Source organism: Notothenia rossii (genome assembly GCF_949606895.1).
Source record: "Notothenia rossii genome assembly, chromosome: 2".
In the NCBI taxonomy this organism is placed as follows: Eukaryota; Metazoa; Chordata; class Actinopteri; order Perciformes; family Nototheniidae; genus Notothenia; species Notothenia rossii.
In genome coordinates this window covers 84469284-84495567 of record NC_136904.1, presented here as the reverse complement: position 1 = coordinate 84495567, position 26284 = coordinate 84469284, and the positions used below count along the sequence as shown (strand labels likewise).

Genomic DNA, 26284 nt, shown 5'->3' with positions numbered 1-26284 from the left:
TACCTTACTTAAAAATGGTATTGATGATTTTTAAATTGGTAAAAATAATACAACTGTCAGACAAGCTCTGGTAAGTAAAACTGAATATTTTATGATGGCATGCCAATAAACAAACAAATGAACATTAAGTATTACAAACAATATAATTTAAAAATAAAGGGAGCATAACTTATTTCTAAAATATGTTTTAGAACCAGAATGTATCATGACCACTGTTTGATCTAAATTGGATACAACTATACATTTCCTTTTTTTCCAGTCATCTTTAAAGCAGTAAAAAGCTACATGATAGCCATTAAAAAACAACACTCTTTCTGACAGAACAGTGTAACTCTATAACAGTAACACAATGCCCTCGCGGTGGTGGTGTAGAATTCACTGTAGAGCTTGAAAGCATACTTTTACAATGAAGGTTGTCCGAGATTGCTGCTTATCTCCTTTAACCTGTAATCAGGGATAAATACACTGGATTACTTTCTCAAACAGAAACATAATATCTCAGCTTTCGGAGCTCCTGGATCACTCAAAGATGCAGTGAAAATGTAGTGATTAAAAGCAAATCAATGTAATTATAAAAAATCTTCATTTTATTTTTAAAAGGATGTACATTTGTCTCTATGGGTCCACAGTTAACAGCACTTCAACTATTTTCTGTCTCAGGTAATGCATTCAGATTGTGTTTCTTTTTCATTGTGGATTCGTTTTAGAATTACAGTACTCCTGCTGTTGGTAATCCATTACCCACAGGCCATGTGGAGCAGTATTTATAGTAATAATATTGTCACAAATTGCCACAGCTGCTCCAATTCACTTAATGTCGAGCTTTAAGGAGCAGCTAGAAGCTTTGCTCCAACAGCTCTGTGTCTTTGAAGTAAAGGAACTGGATATCCCCCCAGATCTGGAACACAGTCCCAGAATAAACACTGTGGTCTGGAGGTTAACTTGCAGAGCACTATATAGCCTGAATGCTGAAATCCATACAACTTCAATGAAGGTGCCTCTCACTTTTCTCCCCTCCTCACCCTTCATTCATTCACTGCTCTCCATCTCTCCCTTCGCTCGGCAGCTTTTGTAACTTTGTGTAGTTCGGCAGCATGTGCCTTCTCTCCCTCTATCTGTCCCTCTGCATCTCCCTTTCTCTCCCTCTGTATCTCTCTTTCTCCGTCCCTTTTCTCTTGTGGAGGTCCGTTTGAAAAGAGGGACTGTGCTCTCTTTGACCTGTGCTTGTCAGTGTTAATTGTATGGGTTTAATTACAAAAACACATTTAGCACGTTGAAAGGGGTTTAAGTTAAACCCTTCCTCTTCAGACCAAACCTCTAGGATTTGGATGTGGCAGGACTGTATCAGCTATCCGAGTCAGATTAGATGTTGCCTCTTATCTTACCACAGCCTGTCTTTTGAGCCGCCTTTTATTCAGCTGTCTGTCTGAGGCTTTTGCAGGCTGCTTAGATGCTCTTAGCAAGGCAGCTTGATTTGCATGATGTTTCCACCCACTGCGCACCTACAACATTATTTGTCAATTTTTGCTTCTTACCCACTATAAATCAACTCTAAAACAACTCAAAAAGTTGGTAAAGTGGTTCTCATCTTTTATTTTTAGAAAAATAAAACCTGCACATGAATAAGTAATTTTAAGATTTGTATTTGGTACAAATGCTTCTGCAAATAGATTTTAACATATCTAATGCTTTTTTTTTTTTTTTTTATGTTTACACTCACAAGGCAACTCTTGAACTGTAAACGTTCTATTTGCAAGAATAAAATAAACAATTTGATCATCAAAAAATATTTCCCCCAGAAAAAGACCATACAAATACAAAATGTAAAAATAAAAATAAATTGAAATGCCTTAAATTTGGATAAAAAAAAGTGATCTTTAGCATAATGTAAAATGTCCGGGCCCTGCAGAAATGCCTTTATAAAAAACATAACGACATAATTCTGCAGCACAGACACATTCAGATTTAATTCAGTGGACTCCAGGCCATTGTGAAGCAGCCAGTGGAGCTCTGTTTAATCAGAAGGATTTGTCATGTGATTGACGGACTGTTGACAGCAGTATTGGGGCAGTATTTAGCAAGGTCTCAGGACCCCCATGGCTAAAGTGAATTTTATGTAGACACTGGTGGGTCGCTCGCATAACAAGAAGTCCGGCAGTTTTAAAAGCTGATGCAAATGAAGGTATTTCATGTTGACATCTCACCGTCTGGGGTGTGATAGTTGATCACTTTGTGCGTGGTCGGGAAAAAGAAAAAAAGAGCCTGCAAAGCCCACCCTACTGCATTGTCTGTGTGTGTGTGTGTGTGTGTGTGTGTGTGTGTGTGTGTGTGTGTGTGTGTGTGTGTGTGTGTGTGTGTGTGTGTGTGTGTGTGTGTGTGTGTGTGTGTGTGTGTGTGTGTGTGTGTGTGTGTGTGTGTGTGTGTGTGTGTGTGTGTGTGTGTGTGTGGTTACACCCACCAGTGTCCCTCTGTGTGTCTTGGAGCAGAGAGTATATTAACAGACCTAATTTACAATGTATGGAGTCCGCCGACTGGAACATTTGGTGTTATGAGATAGTTAAGCGCTTGGTTAACAATGCCTGGATTGAAAATGAGTCCACTGACTGGTGGTCGTCTTGTCTGTCTCTAATTATGAGTTATTGCTGTGAATATTTTAAAGTCAGTGGTGAGAAAAAAACAAGTCACACACTTGGCCTTAATAATTAATTTGTAAGACAATTATTAAAGGTAATTTATTGAGTTGAATTATTCACTTAATGGAATATTAAACATTTAAAATTAAATTAAATCAATGTGACACTATGTCAAACGTGTTTGATGTTTTAATAAACATACCTTTTGTAATTTATATATATACATTACAAAAGGTATGTTTATTAAAACAGTTATTAATTTGGCTATAATTTTTTGCAGAGATTTGAATGTGTATTTGGTTGTGTCTTATCACTCAACATGTTTTGAAATGATACTGACAGTACATGTTCTCTAAAATGAGCATCATATTTGAGATACTTCATTTGGAATCTTTCTTTTTCAGATGTGTTTTTTTACAGATTCCATAATAATAACGCTCCTTGTTTTTTGTTGTATTGCCTGATGCAGAAGCACTTAATTTGTTTGAACAATTATTACAACATAGTCACTTTAGTTAAGGCTTCCCTGGTTATTTTTGTTTAAATACAATATTTACTCAAACAAGGTGTTTAGGGAACAATTTCTGAAGGTTGATTAAATTAAAACAAAATGTAAGATATAATGTTTCAGTCAAATCACTCTCAATATTATATCTGTCAATATAAGTAATGTAATCTATTAATCTAAATGTAATATAACGTTTTCCTTTTGTTTTAACTGAGACATGTGTGACAACAATAGGCACATGGATCACACATTTAAACCAGGTCTTAAAATGAACTTCATCATGGCTCATTCACTCACACACCATGGCTGTCAAAAACGTAATCAAAATAGTATTTAAGGATTTACTTTTTTTAAAATCCATAAGAAATGTTTTGATGTTTTATTCACCACTTATTTGCTTTTTGACTAGTAGATGTATATCCCCTTTTATGGCTGAATAAAAACAATATTCTATAAAGATGAAACCTCTTGAATGTTTTCTGACTTTTTTTCTCTGCAGTCCTGAGGTCATGCTTTTTGTGGGGAGCACTGCCTCTAGATGTAACATTGAGAACTACACTCCTATCAATATGTGTATAACAGTTTTTAAAGGTAGGGGTTTTGGTTTAAATGATTGCATATTTGAAGATCTCCTTTGAATTTAAAGGGGTACATTTGCGGTAATTTATTAAAGAAACTTAATTCTTGTAATGGCTATATTTCCATTTGTATCAATATGTGATAGGATCCTTTAAGCCGACAGCTGCTCTCTGCCACATAAAAAAAACAACTCCAAAAGCATAAGTCTTGACTCACATAAGTGATTTCAAATTTGTCTATTTCCAATGAAAGGATAAAATTGAGAATGAATGAATTGCAGCTCTGAGGTTTAATTGCTTTTTCATGATCCAGCAATCCTGCAGGAAAATGCAGCGTAAAAAAGCCCAATTAGAGTCTTTTCACTTTGTGCTGGAGACAGCGGGGTCCAGGCTGATTGTCTTTCTCTGCTAGTTGCTCTGCTCCAGAAGGTGATACTGGGTTGGACCCCTGTTACCCTCGGAGCCTTCTGTTAAATTTGGCAGAAAAAACACCGGGGCTCTGGGAAGAACAAAGGCGCGCCGGTTTCACCATAGAACCAGAAAAAGAATCCCTGAAGAATGGATTAATTTGGTCTAATCGAGGAGACCCATTCCATGCTTACTCTAGCAATGAGAGCTATTGGAGCAAGCAGGAAGCGGCTCTCCTCCTTATTAAACTGCCTAAAATGGCTCGGAAGTTCTCTAGCATGCTCCCTCTATACAGCAGATGCTCTGCATTAATTGGTCTATGAAGGCCTGACCTGGGGTTCTGTGCAAGGGGTTTACTAAGCATATTTATTATTTGCTATAACCTGGCGTACATGATGTGTGCACACAAGGGCCGTATTTCAGGATATTATACACTTCTGTGTTGTGTGTGCCTCTGGGAGCTGGTGTTTGTGAGGTAATGTTTTAACAGCAGGTAAGTCCTAAACACCATTCATCAGAGGCCTGCTCTCTCCCCTCATCCGGCCACAGCCATGACTGATGGGCCTGTCTTTTGTATGAATGTTTAGCACAGTGGAAAGCCATATGCCACTGGCACTGCCTACTGCCCACCGCCTCCTACTGTAGCAGTGGTGGAGAGAGAGAAGAAAAGTCAGAGAAAATGGCAAGATGATAGAGGGTTCAAAAGCTATAACACAAGAGAGGGAATAATAAGCAAGGAATAAATGGAAAGAAAAAATTAAACACACTAATTATGCCCTAAACTCACAAAACTTTAAATACAGTTCCTACTGCAGTTACTCTACCACTCACATGAGAGCACATGTACATTCACACAGCTAAACACATTAATGGAGGAAATATATTTTTAATAAGAGAAGCGATGGTGGGAGGTGAGAGGGGAGGCAGTGCTGGGCTGGTCCATCTGTCCCAAGCAGCCTCTCTCCCAGTGCTGCTGCCGCCCCCTCGTGAGAGAAGCACAGCTGTTACTGGAAAGCCCTACTGTCCAGAAAGGGGCTCGCACTCCTCCCCTCCATCCTCCAACCCTCTGTCCCTCCACCTCTCTGCCCAAACACCCCTGCAAGAGGATGAAACGAACCAGCAAGCCCAGCCACTGTGCAGTCAGCCTGCGCGTCTGCAATTTCAAACCTCTTTAGATCATTTTTCATGCTCACCAGAAATGAATAATGCACACATTAACTGGTGCCAGTTAATACATTTCCGTCTCACTGCACTATATTTTTCAATAAGGGTCTAGCTGCTTCGGTTTGTTTTGCAAAACAGCCTCAGAAGGCTCCTGCTGCAAATGATCCCAGCACCCCCACCCTTTTTATCCACAACCAGAGAGCTTTTCCTTGACTTAAGAAATAATAAAATGGTCATAAATCCGCTTTAACTTTCACTGTTGCATGCAAATGTCAGTGAGTGTATTAGCTTTTTTGTTATATCCATGAGCATTTAGTGCTTTTCTCAGCTGAAGATAATACACCACAGCATTTTTCACAAGAGTGCATCCTCAACATTCAGCCCCCAGGGCACTGCTACATAGAAACAGAATCAATCTTGGGGAACTTCCAGGCTTTGTAAGGGAGCCAAATTGGCAGACTATGTCCATTATATCAGTTCAGCAAAGCCCTGACTAGCATCTGGCCACACTGGACGTTTTATAGCCCATCTCTAACTATTAATCATTGGCCGCGACATCACAGACTCTCAAGAGGGTGGCTGGATGCTCCGTTACAGGAACGCCACTGAAAATGCCAGGGCATGTAGACACAACGGTCTCAATACCCGCTGACAGTAGCCCTCCTTAAAATGACAGAGTGCATCCCAGCCAGACGGACAGAGTGGTGTCATGGAAGCGCTGTGACAGGCAAGGGGACCCCTCCGAAAATGCCACCGTGCCCTAGTGGCCTACAGTGTTGTAGTGCACTGGTAGTATCTGTTCTGAGGTCGTGTCATGTAATATGATCTAGATGAAGCGGACAGGGAGGGTCCCTGTCCGGGATGAGGATGGGGTTTCAGACAAGCTGCTCCTATAATAAGGCCTGCCATTCTAATGATCACTCAGTCAGCCTAACCTCTGACCCCTACTGTTATAAGGAACAGAGGGAGGGGCCGGCCGGGATGGTGGGAAGGACTGCGGGTTCAAATGCACAGTATTTACATCAATTAGACAGGCAAGATGGAGGTGCCCATCAGAGCCCATTAGGATTGTTGTGGTTTGGGGGGGGGGTGGGGGGGAGGGACAGTGAGGGCCGTGCAGAGGCCCAGCGGACACATCACAGGACTGCCCTTGATCACATCCTGTCACATTGATGAGAACTCTGTCAAAGCCACTCCTACAGATGTACGGTATGCTTGTGAGTGTGTGTCTCTGTGTGTGTGTGTGTGTGTGTGTGTGTCTGTCTCTGTGTGTGTGTGTGTGTGTGTGTGTGTGTGTGTGTGTGTGTGTGTGTGTGTGTGTCTCTGTGTGTGGGTGTGTGTGTGTGTGTGTGTGTGTGTGTGTGTGTGTGTGTGTGTGTGTGTGTGTGTGTGTGTGTGTGTTTTTCAATATGCCCCGCTTGCATCCAGTCTTTCAACATATACAATGAAACAACACTGTGGTATATTAACCTCCCAAAAAGCCCAACAATACAGCTATGATTATACATTCAAAAGGCACTGTCACTCAATTTTAGGGTGCCCATTAAATGTATTCCCTCTGCGGCTATATTTAATGGATATTTCATTGTAGCAGTTTGGATAAGCTTGGTGTTTTTTTTATTTTGTTAGGGGGTGGCTGTTGGTGCTTATCAGATGCAAAATAGCACACCTACTGTTCCAAAACACCCTCCGTGGGTTCAAATTAGTGCTCCCCTGCCTCTTGTTCTTCTGTTGAATATGCTGCTGCAACAAAGGGACGACAATGTTTTTTTTTTCCCTAACACGTTTGTTGATTTTAGCATTTCAGATTTTGGCTGTGAACAATCAGACTTTATTCTCCCAAATCCATTGATTACTATGATCAAAACTCATCAGTGTGATTAGTAGAACACAATAGAGAACCCCTCCTGAGAGTTGATTTCGTTGAATCATTGTGATGGAGCATCCAAGCAGGTAAAAGGTGTACAGTGAAAACCCAGAGAACAAGGAGAGGACTTCAGAAGGCTTTAGTATCCCATCTTTTATTAATGTCACTCCCTAGGACAGCAGGTTTTTGTCAGTCAGAATGGGTAATGAAGATGTTGGCGGGGCCGGGGAATCCATCCCTTTAATACTCACATATTTTATGATAATGAAAGGTATTCAAAGAATGATTATGATAAAAGTGGGCTCCCCCACTGGTGTGCCAGCACAGCTGTGCAGCTAGACAGTCAGCTGCAGGCACCCAATGAAAGGATCACACACAAAGTAAAGAATGGATCCGTAAGTACATAAAGCGAATTCCTGATGGTTTTCCAGCCAACCGTACATCAGCAGCACTGCATGTTACACTGCATGACCAAAAATAATGTGAGGGGAAATCTTTCAGTCTGGAATGTCCCTATCCAAAGCTTTTTGATCTTCTTCTGTCTGCATTCGCTCCATAGCATGAAGCCCTTTCACCATACTGACCTTAACATGAGCCTTGTTGAAACAGACTCCATCTTTAACGAAACAATAACTTGAGTGCGCGCCTTAAAGGCTATTTGTTGTGGTTCCAGTTATATCTACCATGGATTCTTTACATCAAAGCAGCGGAAATAAAAACATTTGAGCAACAAGGACATTTCATCATGTGACATTAGTTGCATATTTAGGAGTTCACATAGAGAGGACATCGATGGTCGTGTGTCCTGTGGGCCCCCCCGACGTGCGTATCAGTAACATCTTCCAAGCATCAAAGCATCAACTGGTGTATTGTACTGTATGTGTAAACAAACTGAGCGGCCCCGAAAGCAAAGCCATACCAGCCCGCCAGAGCTTCAAAAGTTCTCTTCAAGCTGTAGGAAGCAGGTGAAAAAATAGAAGTGCGTTGAACTTTGACCCCGGGTGCACACTTGTTGACTGATGTTTCACACTGGGGTCGCCTTTTCCTTCAGCCGCATTCTTCAAGAAGAGCAGGCCTGTGTGTGAGTATGTGTGTGCGTGCATGCATGGTCCCCGGGGAGATCATCCCCTTCTCCCTTTGAAGGCTCTGTGCTATAGAGCTGTTTTCATACAGCACCGGCCATGGGCTTCCTGTCTCAGCTGACCCCTCGTCTCCTCGCGGACACTTCAGAAAAACTTCCCGGCACAAACACCTTTCTCCTATTAACTACAGAGGCTTTTAGGAGCAGGAGAGGGTAAAGGGGGTTCAGAAGCTCGTGGGTGCCATCCCACTCAGGAACAAAGAGACGGGCATTCAAAAACAAACATGCTAACGACATTAGCCCACCTGTCAGCAGTAACCAGCTGAAGCCTCTCAGCGACACTCAGCTGTGTTTTTACTGCTTAAATAAAGACTACATTGTGTCTGTGCGCAGATTGATTTCTTGGTCCAAGCTATGGCTGCTTTTGAGTATAGGGACATTTGGAACTGAACCTGAAAAAGGGCCAAATCAAATACAATTTACAACAGATTCTCTGGATGCATGGTGCTCCGTCCAGCTGACACAACACAGGGTAAGAGATGAAAAGAGGATGGGGTTCACCATGGATCAGTTCCACATGGCCTTCAAACGAAGCAACATAACAGCACAGCGCAGACGACCATGTAACCAGCTCAGGCATCCAGCACACCTGCCTATACACACTTCATACCCATGAAATTAAATTAGATACTTGGTACAGAAACAGCCTTATACTTCAAAAAGTCTTGAATAATAGTAAAAGCTACAACAGGACAACCTGCAACTGTGACACATATTGACCCCCCCCCCCAATAAAACCAAACAAGAGCCTGATACACAGATCAAGTTCTTTATTTCTAAATGGTAATCAAATTATAATAAGTGGAACAATGTAAAAATGTGTTTTACGGCAGGCAGGGGTCCCAATAGGCTCCCTCAGGGTGTGGGCTGTTTGAGCTGGTCCAGTTTGCGTCGGAGCATTTTGTAGTTGTCTCTGGTCCCAGGAGCCTCAGGGTCCAACTTTAGAGACAGTTCGTAGTGTTTCTTCGCCAGCTCTAGCTTTCCCCAGCGATGATACAGAACAGCTGAGAAAAAATAGATTAAAGCTGAGAAGGAGCAACCATTGTGATGGTTTACAGCCATTCATAAAAGGGTGAGGTAGGCTGCAAAATAATGCTTCTGCTATCAAACACAGTTGTTATTTTATCTTTTGATCACCCAGAATCTTTCATGAACTCTGTAAAAAATGTGTGGTACAACCAAGTAGCTTACCTAAATTGCCATGGCAACTAGCAGAATTTGGGTTGATCCGGAGTGCATGGAGGAAGAAGCCTTCTGACTCCTGGGGACAAAGAAAAAAGACTGTTTTATTATTACTATAACTATTACTGACTTTTGGAAGACATGTTAGTAATAAGATCATCAATATAAATATATAGATATTCTGTGTTGAAATGTTTCTAAGACAGTGACTGACCTTATATTTCTGTGATTTCCCCAGGACGTTGGCCAATGAAAACATGATAGTGTGGTCGTTGGGGAGGAGCTTCAGAGCCTCTCGGCCGATCAGCTCAGCCTGACCCAGGTTACCTTAAAGACAGAGCAGACAAGGACCAACATATGTCAATACACACACACTACAAATACAGCTTGGATGGACAAACACTTAAAATGAGTGTGACTTACATATCATGGTAAACTAAACTGCTGTGTTAACATTCATACACATTTAACAACTATAATACTATAATAAGAGCTGCTGAGACGAGAATCTGATTTTATTTGTCAGCAGTGTCTAGAGGAGAGTTTTTCCCCCTCCACACATGGAAGAGCGGTTTAGTCTCCTAATTAAGGTTGAACACAAGGCCCACTGGGTTATTGATCTCTGTCACAGACCCGTCTGATGTCTGGCCAGAAATTGAAAGGCAGAGAGAGAGAGACAGACAGAAAGAGAGACAGACAGAAAGACAATGGCCGTCACGTCCTGAGTCATGGCCTGTGCCCTTCAGACACAGCGTGCCAACATGCGAGTACATGTGTGACTGTGTCTGAGCGCCTGAATCTGCACTGATTCCTCCTTTTGTTTGTGTAATGATCAAAACAAAAGAGCGGTAGTGAACAACAAAGAGAAAAGAATATTCCCAATTCCTTGCTTTTTGAAAATGACACCTATTGTTCTTCTTTTCTCTCTTTTTTGTTTGTTTGGTGGGGAACAGGGGAGAGGGGTAGAATTATTTATGTCAGATTTGGGGAACAAATGCGGAGGGGGGACTCTGAGGGGGCGCTGTTCTGGCTGTGCTTGCCCACGTTTGATCAGGAACATACTGGACGCTGATTGGACGGTTCCAGTGCCCTCCTGGGAGACTCCGCCCCCGCGGGAGCTGCTTCTGACAAAACGGCTCGAGCGTTTGGAAATCAGAGCATTCTCCACACGGCAGGGAAGAGTGCCTTCAAAACTCACAACACAAAGCTTTAATACATAAATTTCAAGCATTGCTGATTCCTGCTCTTCCGGTCTAATCTTGTTGGCCATTTAGATTTCCTGCCTTTCCAGAATAACAACGCTGTGATTTTTGGCTGTTAATGCTGAAACAAGCTGCACCCAGAACAGAGAGATCTTTCAAAGTAAAGAGACTGATACATGAAAACCAATTCACAAATGGATAAAGCTTATTATTTTGTCATTTTATATTTATTATTACTTAATTATAATATGTTTGATGTGAAGCATTCTTTAGTAGCATGAACAAAGTGTCAATCTGGGTTTAAAAAAACTCCCGAATAGTGATAGCAGGTTCCAATTTTCATGTGTGAAGGTTATATTAAATCACTACACATTTGTATACTGTATGTAAAAGCATGTGTGTGTGTGTACACATGTTGTCAGTACCAGTGTTGTCCAGCAGTATGACCATGTTGTTCCATGCCAGGCTGTGGTCTGGTTTGAGCACGGTTGCGTTCCTCCATGCGTTCAGGGCATCCACATTTCTGTTCAGGTCAGCATACTGTCAAGACAAGAGAGAAATATTGTTATAAAATTCTCCTTTATTGAAGTATCGGTCCCCAAAGAGATGTATATGTGTAATTGTATGTACATGTTAGAGTCCTGGTTGTAGAGGAGCACCATTAAACTGACTATGAATCTAATTTCCGTTTGTAAAACGAGAGACTCTGTTTTTTTTAAAAGCAGCACTGCCTAACCATGATTAGACCCTGGAGTCTCACCAAGCGTCCTAGATTATAGTAGCAGTCTGGGTATTTCTTGCGGAAGCGGATGGCATTCCAATAGCTCTTCTCTGCTGCCTCGAACCTCTGCAGGCTGTTCTGAACTATACCCAGATTCATCCAAGCTGCTGCAAAGTCAGGCCTGCATGGAATAAGAACAATACAATGCTATAAGAAGGGAGCTTTTTTTTTAAAGATATTCCATGTTGGAATCAATTACATGAAGGTCTGGTCTGTAATAAAAAGTAGATTCTTTTGGGCGACATACTGAATAGAAACAGCTTTGGACAGCAGATGCTCCGCCTCGATCAGTTCATTCCTCTCCTTCAGGATGTTCCCCAGGTTGTTCATAGCATGGACATAGGTAGGATGAAGGCTGAAAGACACAGAAAAATGCACTTAACACGACTCAGCCCTCACTCACATGTACTGCCATTATACATCCAGATGATTTCTTGTGAGGGGACATACCTGACTGCCTCTCTGTAATATGCGATAGCAGCAGTAGAGTTTCCTCTGTCGGCCAGGTTCTTACCAACATTATAATGCACCTGAGGAATAAGTGATAAGGCATGAGAGAGAGACTTGAATTGTGTGGCCTCAATGTATTGACCCATGCTGTGAAAAAGAAAAGATTTACCTTGGCATTGAGTGGACAGACAGACAGGGCATTGGTGAAGAGGCTTTGCTCTGACCGCCACTGGTGACTGCGGAGAGCACAGCGAGCTACATACACACACAACAGTCCGAGCACCGACACACACAGTGGCTTCTTGAATGGGAAAGGAAAGAAACAAACAGAAAAAGACAACATGTATTAACATATAGTGTTAATCAATATAGCCTTGATGCATAAAAATCAATTATCTGTGACAAAGAGTTAACAGCCTGCAAATATATCTATGGGACACATGGACACCACCTGCTGTTATCTTCCCTTTATAGGTGAGTCATTAGTCATTCCTCATGCCTGTACCTGCTCTGCATCACTGAATCACTAAAGCTGCCTAAACAGGTGGTGAAATAAGAAGTTTGATACCAGGACCTGTTAGATTGTATAAATAGAAGGGTCACTGAGTTGTCATATTACACTCTGAGGTTTAACAGGGTGTGGAATCCTGTTTTTAGTGTATTATCTTAGTATGATTTAGCTCTACCCTGTATTTGGGCCAGCGGCAGCAGCAGTGTCCCACAGAGTAGGCCAGCAGCAGGCAGTATCCAGCTGAAGACAGGTAGAGAACTCTCTCAGCAACGACGAAGCCCACCCTGAAAAAGATGTTGCAAGCCGGCAGAAAAGGGACCACCAGCAGCACCAGGCCCAAGGTCAGTGTCCTGAGGAAGAGGACATAGAGTGAGGATTATATACATTCAATGACACTCAAAAAGGGCAGTGTATGGTGAAGAATTAAGTTAGGATAAAATATTCAGGTTCAATAAAAACTACTCCAAAAATCATCCTGAACATCGACACTTTCCCTGTGAAGCACACACTCGTCGGTATGTCTCTAAACCAACAGAGAATTTTTAAAACTCAATCGAGACGTGGAGCTCTGGTCACACTGCAGTAGACATGGTACAATTTTCATAATCAAGTGTGAGTCTGGAGAGGCCAACATGTACTTCCTCTCGTCTACAAGCGAGGGTGAGATGGCTGTTCTCGCTTACCTCCTCCTCTGGCTGTCCTGCGAGCATAAGGCTTGGCTTATCAAGCCTATCAGGATGCACCAGAGCAGCAGCAGCCATACCATCCTCCAATCAGTGGCTGACTTAATGAGAGGCACACAGCCCATGGACCAATCAAAACACAGCCACCAGGGACACAGCAGCAGCCAGGCATTCAGAGAGTAGTAGTAATTATAGTTCACTATCTGCCAATCAAAGAGGAACAGGAGGGGTGGAGAATGGGAGAGAGTAAGGAAACATGAGAAGAAAAGCATTTCCAATTCAATCACTATCTTTCATTGGACAATTCATTGTAACACAGATCCTAACGTATTTCTAATGAGGACCAAATTGTGTCGAGCTTTAGTGTGTGATTAAATAATGCTTTTCACATTAAATAACCTCAAGAAGAAAGTCATACTTACTCTTAGAAATATATTTTCTGCAAATGAGGCAGGGTTGTCTACTTCAGTGAATGCTGGTGGTCCTGTTCCCATGATCCTCCAGCGTGCATAGAGCATGGAGAGTCCTCCAAGACCCATGAGAGCTAATCGTGTAAGCAACCCCGTTCGCAATGTCTCACTTACCTGTCAGAGAATATAACCACATGTCATTGACAGATAAATATCCACGCTTCGTAGTTACTTGCAAGTGCCATTTCAGGACTACAATTCAGTCAAAATCATATTGCTTTACATAGAAAATGTATGTGATGTGACATTAGTGCATACTTTATGACATAAAGGAGAGGGGGGGGGGGGGTATATAAACTGTAACTCACATTGAGCGGGTTCTTCCTGAGGAGTAGCCTCTGGCTGAGTTCATACACATTAACATTACAGATCAGAAGGACATCAAAGGCTGCATTTACGCCCTGAAGGAAAATACATGAAGGAAGAAGCAGAAACGGCATTTAAAATGTATATAGGTCAGCAAAAGTAAAGGATCTTTAGCTCCTATCATACATGTGAAAAACATGACATTGCTCACGTGAGCAAGAAGAACAAGAAGACATCAATTGGTGTTTTCATTAGGTGGTAACATATTTATATTTATCATGTGTAATTTGGAAGGATTTTCTTTTAACATTGTTCTTACTGGATCTGATAAAATCATCAACTCACAAAAAAATGGCTTTGAAATAAATAAATATATATTTGTTTTACCAAGACTGTGATGCCTTGTTCTTTACAGAGCATCGCCGCAGCACACAGCAAGAGGCTGACCACAACCCACTGGACAGAAAACCTGTCATCTCTGTCACTCCCTGTGAACACAAAGCCGAGACCAAGCCCGTTATGGACAGTTAGGGCTCAAATTGCATGAGTTCAAACAGATGGATTTAAAAAGAAGTAGCTCCACGATGTTTGATTCTGACACTACGGCAGATATGGACAGGCTTTTTAAGTGCACTATTAAAGTGTACATGAAGAATCAAACTTGTTAAATACCTCGGTTGAAAGCTTTACAGTAGGTGAGGAAAGACAGCTGGAAGAACAGAGCGCACAAAAGATCTGCTCGACCCACTATACCAGCCACCTAGTGATACCGAGAAAAAGAAACATATAAAGAGCAACATAATTAAAGATGCGATATGAAAGGCAGAAGTTTCTCTACCAAGTATACATTGGAAAACATCATCATCATCATCATCATCATCATCATCATCATCATATGCATTCCTTCATTAGTTTCCACATGATGTATTCCATTCCTTACATCACACCACTTATTTTGCACAGGGCATCCGGTTACTAATGGAAGCTTATTAACAGAGATAGGAAACATCTCTCATTACCAGCATCACTACCTGTAGGTGTGTGTGTTGTTTACAGTGTGTGGGTACAGTATGGTAGGCATCCCGGGGTTGCCTGCTTTGATACATACAGTGGGCCTAAGCCAAAAGTCCGCCTGCCTCCCACCCCCCAGGTCTTACCCAGCCCTTGACCTGCATGATTAAAGAGAATGGAGAGGGGGAATGCTGCTTTCCAGCCAGGCTTTGCAGCAAACACACACGTGTTGGCTGGTCAATAAGCATCCCAACACTAGGGCTGTGCATCTTCACTGGTCTCACGATTCGATTACGATTATCCTGTCAATGATTCGATTCAATTCGATATCCCGATGCATCACGATTCATACCAATGCGTTGCATCCTCAATTTTCTATATTACTGCACATGGCTTTTTTTTCATCAATGCATACATGCAGTAAATACATAAGAACTCTCTTTTTATTATTTAGAAAGTGCTTCAGAAATCAATAACATAAATGTCTTGACATTAATTTATAAACCAAAATGAATGGATTGTATAGGTCTAGCCTCCCTATATCTGTGTGTGAAGTTGTTCCATCCTCAAAAACCAAAAAATAATGCTTCTGCAGTCCAGCTGCAGCTTCTAGCAACAGTCTTCTGTTAAAAAAAGGACACTGAATGTCCTGAATGTGGCATCACACACAGGACTTGAGTCCGAACACAGCAGACAACAGGAGTATTCACAATAGCATAATTGTAAAAACAAAAATACTGCATGTGGGTACACACTTACATTATCTGTTTTACTGTTACATAAATCCCATGAATGTATGAGATTAAGTTAGCTTCATATATCTCAGTGATTAAGTGAATAATAAAGTTTCTATCAGGTTACTATCAGTCTGTCACTCATTATTTTCAGGGAGGGGGCGGGGTTTGGAGGAACGGAGAGGAGACGGTGATCGCGGAAGCTTTTTTCCTCCTTCCTTCACAAACTTTACACACGTACTGTATATATCGTCTGAAAATTGCTAGAGGATATTCATACTCTGCAATCCAGGACTTAATTAAATCCACCAAAAACCTGACATGATTGTAACTCAATTATTTTTGAAAAACATAAATCCCTGTGTGTCTGAGCCGCAGCGACGCGGAGTGATTCAGAGCGGGTCCTTCTGTTGGTTCTGGACTGGTGTTCTTGTGTTGGTGGATAAAGCACACTGCTCCGTGTTTGGTGTTGCTGTGCTGCTGTCACGTCTGTTCCCTGATCTCTGCGTCACCGACCCGATTTGATATTAAAGTGACAGAAAAAAAAACGTTATAGTAAAGCCGCGGCCGGAAAATCAGGAAGCAACGTTACTACGCTATAATCGATTATCTTCCGTCACTGCATCGATACCGAATCGTCCACGTCCGCATCGCAATGCATCGTAGAAACGATTATTTTCAACACCCCTGCCCAACACAACTAATAATCAGGCCGTGCTACCACTCGCACCTTGGCCCTGCACCGCCAGCTGAGACCAGGCTTTTGTTCTTGGCATGGAACCACTGCATGTTTAGTATTAAAACCTCCCGACTAGCATGTCAAGATGCCATGATGGGTTGCTGTAGGGCATCCATGTTGATAATAAAAGTGTATATGTAGCCCAAAAGCACAAACAGTGAATTGTCTCAAGGAGCTGTACATGCATGTTGTGACCCAGCCCACGTTCAAAGCCAGATTTGGAGCCAACATGATTTGGGAACTAGTGCATCAGGATATAGAAGGGGAATAAGCTGATGTAAATATGACTGTTTCTACTTTATGCCCTGATGTGTCATGAGTTCAAACACGTGTGAGTGTTGTTGGTTCACCATGAGTGATGAAACATTTCAACATTTTTTAAATACATTGTGGCCAATTATGGTGTTATATGGTCCATTTGCTACATACTGCGTTAAAAGAAATGGAAGGCAAAGCAACATGTGAGAGAATATGCAGGGGAAATCTATTGAAGCAATATAATATAACATCTTTAAAATGAATTTGAAAATAAATTGCACATTAAAATATAAATTGCTTGGAGGATAAATCATAAAAACATTGATGTTAAAAACACATTATGTTTCTATAAAGGGCAACAGTTACACAAGGTCAGGTTTTGTCATACTGTGTTACTTAAAGAGAAAATGTTCAAAAGAGCTTCCAAGCCCCTCCAGCATGCTGCTTATTGTTTCTATAAAACGTTGTTTTGACAGTATTAGCAATTACTGCTGTGAAACATTGAACGGTGTCAAAAAAAGTATATTGTTTTTCTTTTTGCTGTATTTGTTCATTAGTGAATCTTTGCAGCATTTTCTTTTATGACTCCATTATTTAATTCTCTGGGTTGTCTGAAAAGTTTTGAGAGGACAAGCATTTCATTTTGTTCAAACTGAAAAACAGCTTTGGTTTTTGTGTCAGCCGACTTCAGATATGGCTGTATTTTTTCTAAAGATATAAAGAAAGATAACAAAATGGTAAATGTGAATCAGTATGCACCATATAAATCTTCGACTGACATTAGATAATTATTCTACTGCTTTGAGTACTAACAATATAGTCCGTCCTGCATGTAGGAAGGATGAGGATGTACTCAATATAAATAAACAAAACATTTTTTTTTCAACTTGAACTCCACTTACACTTTCTGTGTGGACGGGGTGTGCGGCAAACAAGAGGGCAGCAAGCAGAGAGGTCTTGGGAGCGTTGTTCAGTATCCTACCATTCTCATCATGGGCCAGTCCACCAATCAGTATAGCAAACATGTCAATCATGAGGGCAGATATGACAGCATGGAGGATGATGTTCAGCACATGGAAGCCAACAGGGTGCAGGCCTCCCGCCAAGAGGTAGTTCAACCTGCAAGAGCAAGAGAGGGAAATACCTGACCATAAGTGAATGGTAGATTTAGGAAAGTACAGATATATTTGAGGGTGGTAAGAGCTAAGTGAAAGCAGTGATAGGGCAGTGTGGGAAAAAAAGAAGTGTGTAAAGGTGTGTTGTATTTGTAGGAACTTTTATAAAAGGACAGTGACCTTGGTGCTGCCAGCGGATAGCACAGTTATCTTAAGTGTGCTTAATTGACATCTGCACCTCACTAAGACTGCATTAAGCAGTAAGAGAGAATGGGAAAAGAGTCCTTATAAAGAGACTTATCCATGTGTCAACCTGCAACAGTTCCATGCAGCACTAGACTCACACCAGTGTTGACTGATACACATGTTCTGTGATGCCTCTGAGCACGTCTCCCACCTACACAGAGAACGAGGAGGGCAGCATCGTAGTCACCTTTGTCAAAGTAAGGTCATTCGAACCCCTAGGCAGCCCTGAGTTAAATGCTTCCCTAAATGGAGCTAAACGTTCCAAAGCAAGCTGCTTTAAAATTAGCCCACTATTGTCTTTCTCCTGTGGTCAAATGCAACCACAGTGTTAACGTGGATGAAGGCTAAATCTATCCACGTGAAAGTATCTGTGGGCACAAGGAGCTGACAGGTCTGCACACTCAGCATATGTAGACTCTCCTAGGAACCTTGCACACAACGAAACCTGAGGTAGGACATTAGCAGAATTGACCGGGCCGCACCAGTGGCACCAAGGCCCATTATTTCCCCTACAAACACAGAGAGAGTGGACTGATAGGGCCCCAGCTAAATCTGAGGTGAAAGGCAGAGAGACAGATGACTTATTTCTGTGATCCCTCCAAAATCCACAGTGACTAAAACGTCATTACCTGTGACAAACTGAATGCTTACCCTTGCTGCACCAGAGTTTGACGAATATGTGCAGCTTATATGTGTCAGGACGAAGACGACGCCACGCAGTCCTTGACCTTTCCCACAGAGCACACTTAGCTGCTCATTCAGGACTAAAACCACCAACTTTGTCACCACGGGCCTAAGCAAGTGTTTAAAGGAATTAGGAAAAGCCTTTGCATATTATGGGGCAGCTAGGTCATAAGCAAGCACCACTACAGCTGCACAGACTGCTGTAAATGGAAAACCAACTGAATAAGGCCAAAAAAGCAGACCTACCCACTGCCAGCCTGAGCTTTTTTTAACCTCAAAACAAATGAATGTACAATTTTAAAATCAATGTGCAGTTAGATGAAATGTCCATTCAACTACTTGCTTTGTTTAGAAGCACTTGAAATGAATCATATACAAATCATGTGTATTTGGAGAGCTGTAAGAAGTTCAAAATATAGGTTGTTATGCCAGAGTCCTTGTTTTCCTAAATTGCTAGGGGAATACAGCACTTCTATAACAGGCACCACTCATTAAGTGTTGAAAGCTGACCAGGAACAAGTATATTTTTGGTAACTTTGGTCTATCATTAGTGTTTGCGCTCATACAGTAGATATGTGTCCTTACCTAAATGTAAGGACAGTGAGAGGTCGGTAGGATTTGTGACTAGAGTTGCTACTCAGGTTGCTTCCCCAGAAGTCATTGCTCCAGATGTTGTTCAGGGGTGTTGTTGGTTTCAAGTCCTGGAACAAAAACATAACATTTGACATTAAAATGTGCAGAACGCCACTGTTAATGCTGCAAAGGCAATGTAATAAAAACAATATAAGTTTTGCAATACAAGAGATTACATCAATGTTCTTTTTTCAAATGTGAACATGCTTGCATTACTGCAGGAAAAAACAACCTACCTTGTTGTTGATAATTGCTTCAGAATCATCAAACACAAACTCCCCGTCATGACTGTTCATGAAGCACAGCAGTGCCACCAGGGCGACAGTGACCTTGGCTTGGACTGGTGCGAGCTTTGGGAGGGGTATTTGGCCATCCCAATAAACTTCAGACAATGCCATGATGCGGCGGGTCTTAGGTCATTCTTTATCATCATCTAGTCCCTGAGGGAGTGAGTGCAGAGAGACACCGCCATATTATACAGCTGATACAGCCGTGTGTTATAAAAAAGTGCGAACCTGCATAATAAAGAAACACTGTCTTTTTACAATGGGTTGATTCATACCTTATCTTTTGAGAGGCATACTGTGAGAGGTCACAGTGTCTTCTTTAACTCCCATGTTAGCTTCTTCACCAGCTGGCTAACTAGCAAATGTTAACTCACCACAAAATGAGCCAACATTCGTACCTGCACACAAACATGGAGATTAGCTTTGCACTTTGTTACAAAGAGGTTTAATGATTACGCATGATGAGTGGCACATGACGCTGTAACGTGAAGGGTAACGTTACCTGTGTTAGCATGCTAGTAAGTCTTCTTATCGGGTGCATTTACCATGAATACGGCATAAACATGACATGCACTTGGTAACAGCAATATCCGTTCTACGGTTTCTCTTCTTAATATTTTGTGAAGATCATCTGTCAAAAAATACAGCCCCTGCAAGGAGCCGAGGAGCAACTCACCGTTGTAAACAAATATCACGCTCGGGCTGCAACACTTCCTGTCCAGCGGTCACGTGTTCATTTTCAGCCAATAGTTGAATGCTGTAGTCTTCTTCTTCTTCTCCTCCTCCTTGTGGTGTGCACTGTGCAGTTAGTGGAGTAGATTCACATAGGCCACATACAAACTGCATATTGAGCATATTTTGAAAGCTCTTACAAGTTTAACTGGGAAAAACTAGCACATGATGCCATTTAGTCTGTCAGGTAACGTGTATTGCTCATACAATACATTTGAAAAATCTAACTGATAGTTATTAATTGTGAAAAGATAAAAGCTCTTCAACCTGTCTTGCGCATGTGTCCTTCAAAAGGACTTACATTGTATCTTAATGGTCTACTTAATCAGAACAGTTTGCTTTACAATAGATCTATTTTCGCCACACCTTCCACCTCTCACTGTTTCTCTTTGACCTACAACGAGCTTCCCAGTTTAGCATGAAACAAAGTTCAGTTATTATCTGTCTTTCATATTAATTTGTTTTCAATCCTACCACCTTAAAGCTAACCACTTTAGTCAGAGGAACTCAACACATCAGATTACAAGACGATTTAAAGCTGTGTTAACTGCTCGACGAGTGATTTATTTTGTGTTAATGCATGGTACCTTGGTCATGTATAAAATAAAGTGCTTTAATAAATCTACTTACAGGAGCTATAATTACTGCAGTGAAGTAACTGTTTCATGTAGATTCAGATAGATTGTTGTAAACAAGATTTTCAGCTTCAAATAATCTCCATGTTATGCATGTATCTGTCCTTGATTTTTAATCTGTACACTCTAATAAAAAAATTAATTTACATGAAGAATTATGTTACTTTTGACATGGGATTATGTATTTAGGACTATGCTAAATTCAGTCTCAAAACAAAAATGCAACACCAGAGGAGAGAACATGCATATAGCTAACCATTTGGCCATAGATAAATCATTCCTTCATCTCTTTTTCAAATATCATGTTCTTTGACAAACCAAGTGTCATTACATTATATGTATTTCACAGGGTAGGCAGAGCATGAGATAACTTTGAAACATAATTTCGAACTCATAATCTATTCACTAAGGAAACTGATACACAAGCTTCTTCTTTAATGACGGAGAATGTTCAACTTTAGCCAGCTTTTATCTTGCATTGGCCTCAACTGAAAGTGAAAGTGTTTGTCAGTGTTGGTGCCATGCTTTACTTAGTCAGTGTGCAGAAAGAATTACGGCTCGGTGTCTGTATTCCTCTGTCATAGACTGCGTGGTTGAAGTCTCAAACACTAGTAATCTGTTGTCTGTCATATATGTTAATGGATAGAAGTGGTAATGGAAAGATGATTGTCTTTAAGAATTAGAGGTGCTTATGTTATTGAGGCCCATAGCAGGCCTTAGGATTTTGTGCTCCACTTCACCTGTCATTGCTTAAGGAAGACTAGGAATCTCCCTAATGGCCAGAGCCAGGGGCCCAGGGCGACGAGGGGGGAAATGTTGTCAAGGGCACATTCTCAGACCTTAAAAATGGGTCTTAGGGTTGGTTAGAGAAGCAGACACTTATTCAGCAAGAAAGCACATAATTCAGGCCATGTTTCAAAACATCATACTTATGGGAACTACCAGTTGGGTGAAGCTTCAAGGTTTTACTCAAAATGTTCAAATCAGTTCAGAGCGCTCATATTATACAGAATTTACTCCGTTTTTGCATCTGGCCTTAATATTACAAGCTGGAGCTAAATGTTCCCAGAACATGGATATGTAACAGAAACACTTAGTACCCAAAAAATCCCTAATTACCACTCCATGCAAAATGCATGAAGTATGGATTTCATCTCCTGGTTCTTCACCCATGTCCGTCAGTTGGTATTCATGTTATTAGCATCACTTCCAGTGGGCTGGTCAGGGCGGGGTAGTGGAGATAATGAGGGAGGATGTCCCAGAACCACCAATAGAAGATCTAGTGGCCCAAATGCAGGGAGACAGGGCTGACAGTGGAGTCCCTGTCAGAGAGGGTCTACTGTTTTTGTGATCACGCAGAAGGTGACAGACATTGATTGTGTGCAGTCTGACAGAGAATCACAGCAGAAAGGAAAGGTCAGGGTCAAATGGCGTGAAAGTGAAGAAATGGTTAAGCATCACGCAATGTCCTCAAATGAATGATGCAGCCTGCATGTGTTTTTCATCATTAGCTGTTAATCTCAGTTGGAACAATCGTCTTTTCTCTGATCTCAGCGGGAGATATACAGCGATATCCTCCAAAGCTTTGTTTATTAAAGAAAATGTTTACTAATGAAGAGCAAAGTTTATACTTGTAAAACATGCTTTGTGTGAAATATTATACATTTCTTAAAGATTACAGATCTGGCAAAAATAGATGTACTAGAACAACTTTTGCACCCGGGACAAAAATAATCTCATGGGCTAATGTGTGTTTATCCCCTTCAGACCTTAAACATGAAATATGTATGGGTTTAAGCCAATGAAAATGCATTGTATTACATTTTGACTTCTGCCTTTTTACTGAGTACAGTCCAACTTAAACTCAAAGAGTGAACAACTTTTGGATATGCAATTATATAACCTTACTTTCTGTACTGGGTGTGTTGTTGACATACTTACAATATCCACTTACTTTGAAGATTTTCTTCTGCATGAACATCACAGAAACATTTGGTTTGTCCATTCTGGGCTTCTGTTGAAAAAAGACAGACTATGTGGAAGATGTCCCTCCTTATGTAGATATGAAGGGTTTATTCAAAGCTAACCAAAACAAAACAATTCATATTTTAAAGTGAATACACACTATGAAAACACAGGAATGCATATAATATTCAGTTTCTGCTTATATATCCTCCTGAATCCGCCACACTGGCCCTTTAAGACAATGAAGAATTTACCTAATTTGAAGGTGGTGGACATATTAGAGAAATATTTTGGCATAAAATTGATTGATTTGAAATTACACAGGAGGAAAATGGTCAAAAGATCTTGTGAGTCCTAACATTTTCTTTCTTGGAACGTGGCCATGCTAAGAGTCAAAGTGAGTACTCGTCCTTGGAAAAGGTGCTGTTCTGCTGCAATGGTCATTCAAACATAGTCCGTATAGCAAGACCTTACACAGAACAACAAATAGCCAAACCGTTGGTTTTGAACGGCGTCCTTTATAATTTAGGAGTGGTGAATGCTGCATATTTGCATTAGGCATGCAGTAAGTCTTTTACAGCCCAGTGAATAAGGTAAAACCAACTCCTTGTTCTGCTTGCTCTCTTTTTCGAAGTGAGAAGCATTTCATTTCTGACTGTCGACAACTTCCCCTTCATTAAAGAGACTGGTCTCCAAAGTGTTCTTGGAAAACATTCCTATTTTAGTCTGGGTGACAGAGGTGGAACAGACATCTACAACAAAGGTGAGTGAGATATAATTGACTGTAAACCAAGTACTAAGTCACCGCTTGTCATAAGCCCTGTCTGAACCTCTTTAAAAGGCGCTCTTCACTCATTATTTTGGTAAAGCTGTAAGCCTCACCTTTTCTGATCAAAAGTTTCTTAATATCACTATCCCTCAAAACTTATCCTTAAAGACAGTATTGTATCGTTATACGTGCTTCATCTCCTCTAAAGTTCTTGTAAGCGACTATTGATGCGGTGGAGCTGAACTGTCTTCTTTTGAAATGCTCACCTCAAAGGTGCTGAATCCAAATCTCTACACGATTGAGCTGAGCCACGGGGACTTCACGTGGAAAATCAAACGCTGTTTCAAGCACTTCCAAGCTCTTCATCAGGAGCTGCTGATGTTCAAGGCTCTCTAAAGCTCCCCCTGCCAACCTGCATGTAAGAACTGCTAATTTGCCCACCTTTTGTCACTCACTTACATATGCAGCACACCCAACACACACACACTGTATAGAGTGTGCAGAATTACACAAGACGTAGACACAGATACATGCACAAAACTGACTTTAAGCAAGAATCCTATTTATACCAGTCCTTCCTCTCTGATATCCCTGAGTGTTCATCTCACAGCTGATGGTAACAGTTTCTCTTCAGCTCACTCTCCTTTCCTTCTGTTCAGCAGCTTGGAAAAATACAGCATGTTCTTGCAGACATTGAAAATTCATTTATATAACAAGACCAGTGAAGTATTTCAAAAAACGACTTCGAGCCGAACGAAAGCAGAGTTTAGTTCGGCATACTGTACATTGGTATACTGGGATTTGGAGAGAATTCAGTCTTTTGTTAAATCAGTTGACCTCTCACACTGAATGCTGCAAGCTCCCCAAAGTTAAAAGATGCACCATTTCAACCTTCAAAATCACTATCAGGTAAACATGATGTGACAGCGTTGTGTGTCTTTACTTATTATTACTTTTCCTCGTATAATGTATGTTGGCGGGCCCTGGGACTCAGGCTTTTCATTGCAAACAACTAGCTTTTAAATGACAATACAATCTTTGACTTCTTTTAATGTTTGAGTTAAACAGAGCTTTTATTTAACACTTATTATCCTATCTGTTGTTCCCTTAAATACTTCTGAAGATAACATGCAATGAATGTAGCAGAGCCTGAGTGAAACTTTCATACATTCGCATTATTAATATCAGTGCTGTAATTTCAGGATCTTTGGAAAAAACTTGTTGGGCAATGCATGCACTCTACAGCTGAATGGAAAACAGCTGGACTCTGTCTGACAGATGGAGGACAACCTACAAATCCTTCAAAAACACCGTTCACAGGATCCATCCAGCGACCATAAGTGCGGCTATTTACAGTCAAAGCCTTGAATGACATCAATGCAGTAAACTCCATTGAAGGTGATCCATCTACTCTTTAATTAGGTGTGAAAGCTAACAGTAATTTCATCCTTGTCAGAGTTGTGTGGCCTGCATGAGGAGAGTATCTTCACAGAGGACGCTGATGGAGAATAGCTTGCATTAATGAGGGGACACACAGCAGGCAGGAGCAAAGAAACTATCACTTTAAGAGCTAAGATGGCCGCTAATATCCATTGCCTAAAGAAAAAAAAGCGATGAGGTGACACATTATAATAATGATGCATAACTGCAAAGTAAGCATTTTACAGTAAAACAAGGTAAATTTGTTCTTAAAGAATATGTGTGACTAACTAGAGGTACTATTTTCTGCTGAAAAGTTTGCAGCTTCATTAGGCTGCCAATGTGTCACAGAGAACTTCATTCTTTTCAAAGACTTCAGAGGAAATTGGTCTTTGCTGTTTCTTTTATTTTGCTGTTTCCTTTTGGCAAGAGGAGAAGATGAGTCTATTATATTTCATAACGCTTAGCATTGCAGTCTGTGTGTTTTTCCTGGACTTTTGGACGTCAGTCAGATCTACTTTGTAAGCAATAAGCTTGTTTCATTTTAGTGTGGAAAATGCAGAGGATGATACAAAATAAATAAGATGTATTATCTAAATTATAAATGCACAAGTTTAAAGATGCTTCTTATAGCCGTATTTATAGAAATTAAAATGTAAACTATGCTTTCTATGCCACTAGTCTTTTATGCGTTTTACTTTTGAAGTCATGGGTTCATCTTGAAGCGTAGGACGAACAACACAAATCCAGCGCGGACACATTGGTGTAGTACTTGAGGGAATAGAAGGTACAGTAAGAGAAGGAATAATTACACACTATTCTGTGTTAGCCTTAGTCCGTATCTCACTTAATATGCATATAAACGCCATGTTTTATGAAGCTCCCATATTCATGATTGCGTGTGTCATTCCTTACATCTGTGTAAAAAATGGATTGAATTGTGTGTGTGAGTGTGGTTCTGTGCACTTTGTAGATGGCTGGTGGGGATGGTATCTTTTGTTCTCTACATGAGGCCGAAGGACAGCCAGGTGGGGATGGTGATCCTCTATGATAAGGGCTTTTTTAAATCAACATGAGCCACCCAGGAGACTGGCGTCCATCATGCAGTCACCATTGAGAACCTCTGCAGGTAGGCATCTGTTCTTATTGTATTTACATTTTTTGCTGTGATGG

General features: G+C 41.0%; 1 protein-coding gene across 2 annotated transcripts; it reads right to left on the bottom strand.

Moving 5' to 3' along the window:
- Positions 1-9054: 9054 nt before the first annotated feature.
- On the bottom strand, positions 9055-20397 carry tmtc4 (transmembrane O-mannosyltransferase targeting cadherins 4). 2 transcript variants are annotated; one of them, XM_079664638.1, is made up of 19 exons: positions 20268-20397; positions 19867-19989; positions 19541-19744; positions 19257-19372; positions 17529-17745; positions 14557-14644; positions 14272-14372; positions 13887-13979; positions 13531-13692; positions 13109-13311; positions 12601-12775; positions 12084-12215; positions 11915-11994; positions 11712-11819; positions 11444-11585; positions 11109-11223; positions 9696-9808; positions 9491-9560; positions 9055-9303 (listed from the first exon to the last, which is right to left on the bottom strand). In XM_079664638.1, the coding sequence occupies exons 3-19, from the start codon at positions 19700-19702 to the stop codon at positions 9155-9157; spliced, it is 2226 nt and encodes a 741-aa protein (XP_079520764.1). In that variant the 5' UTR covers positions 19703-19744; positions 19867-19989; positions 20268-20397; the 3' UTR covers positions 9055-9154. The 2 variants fall into 2 exon arrangements, with proteins under 2 accessions (XP_079520764.1, XP_079520763.1); XM_079664637.1 differs by having other exon boundaries at positions 20094-20319.
- Between the last annotated feature and the right edge of the window lie 5887 nt (positions 20398-26284).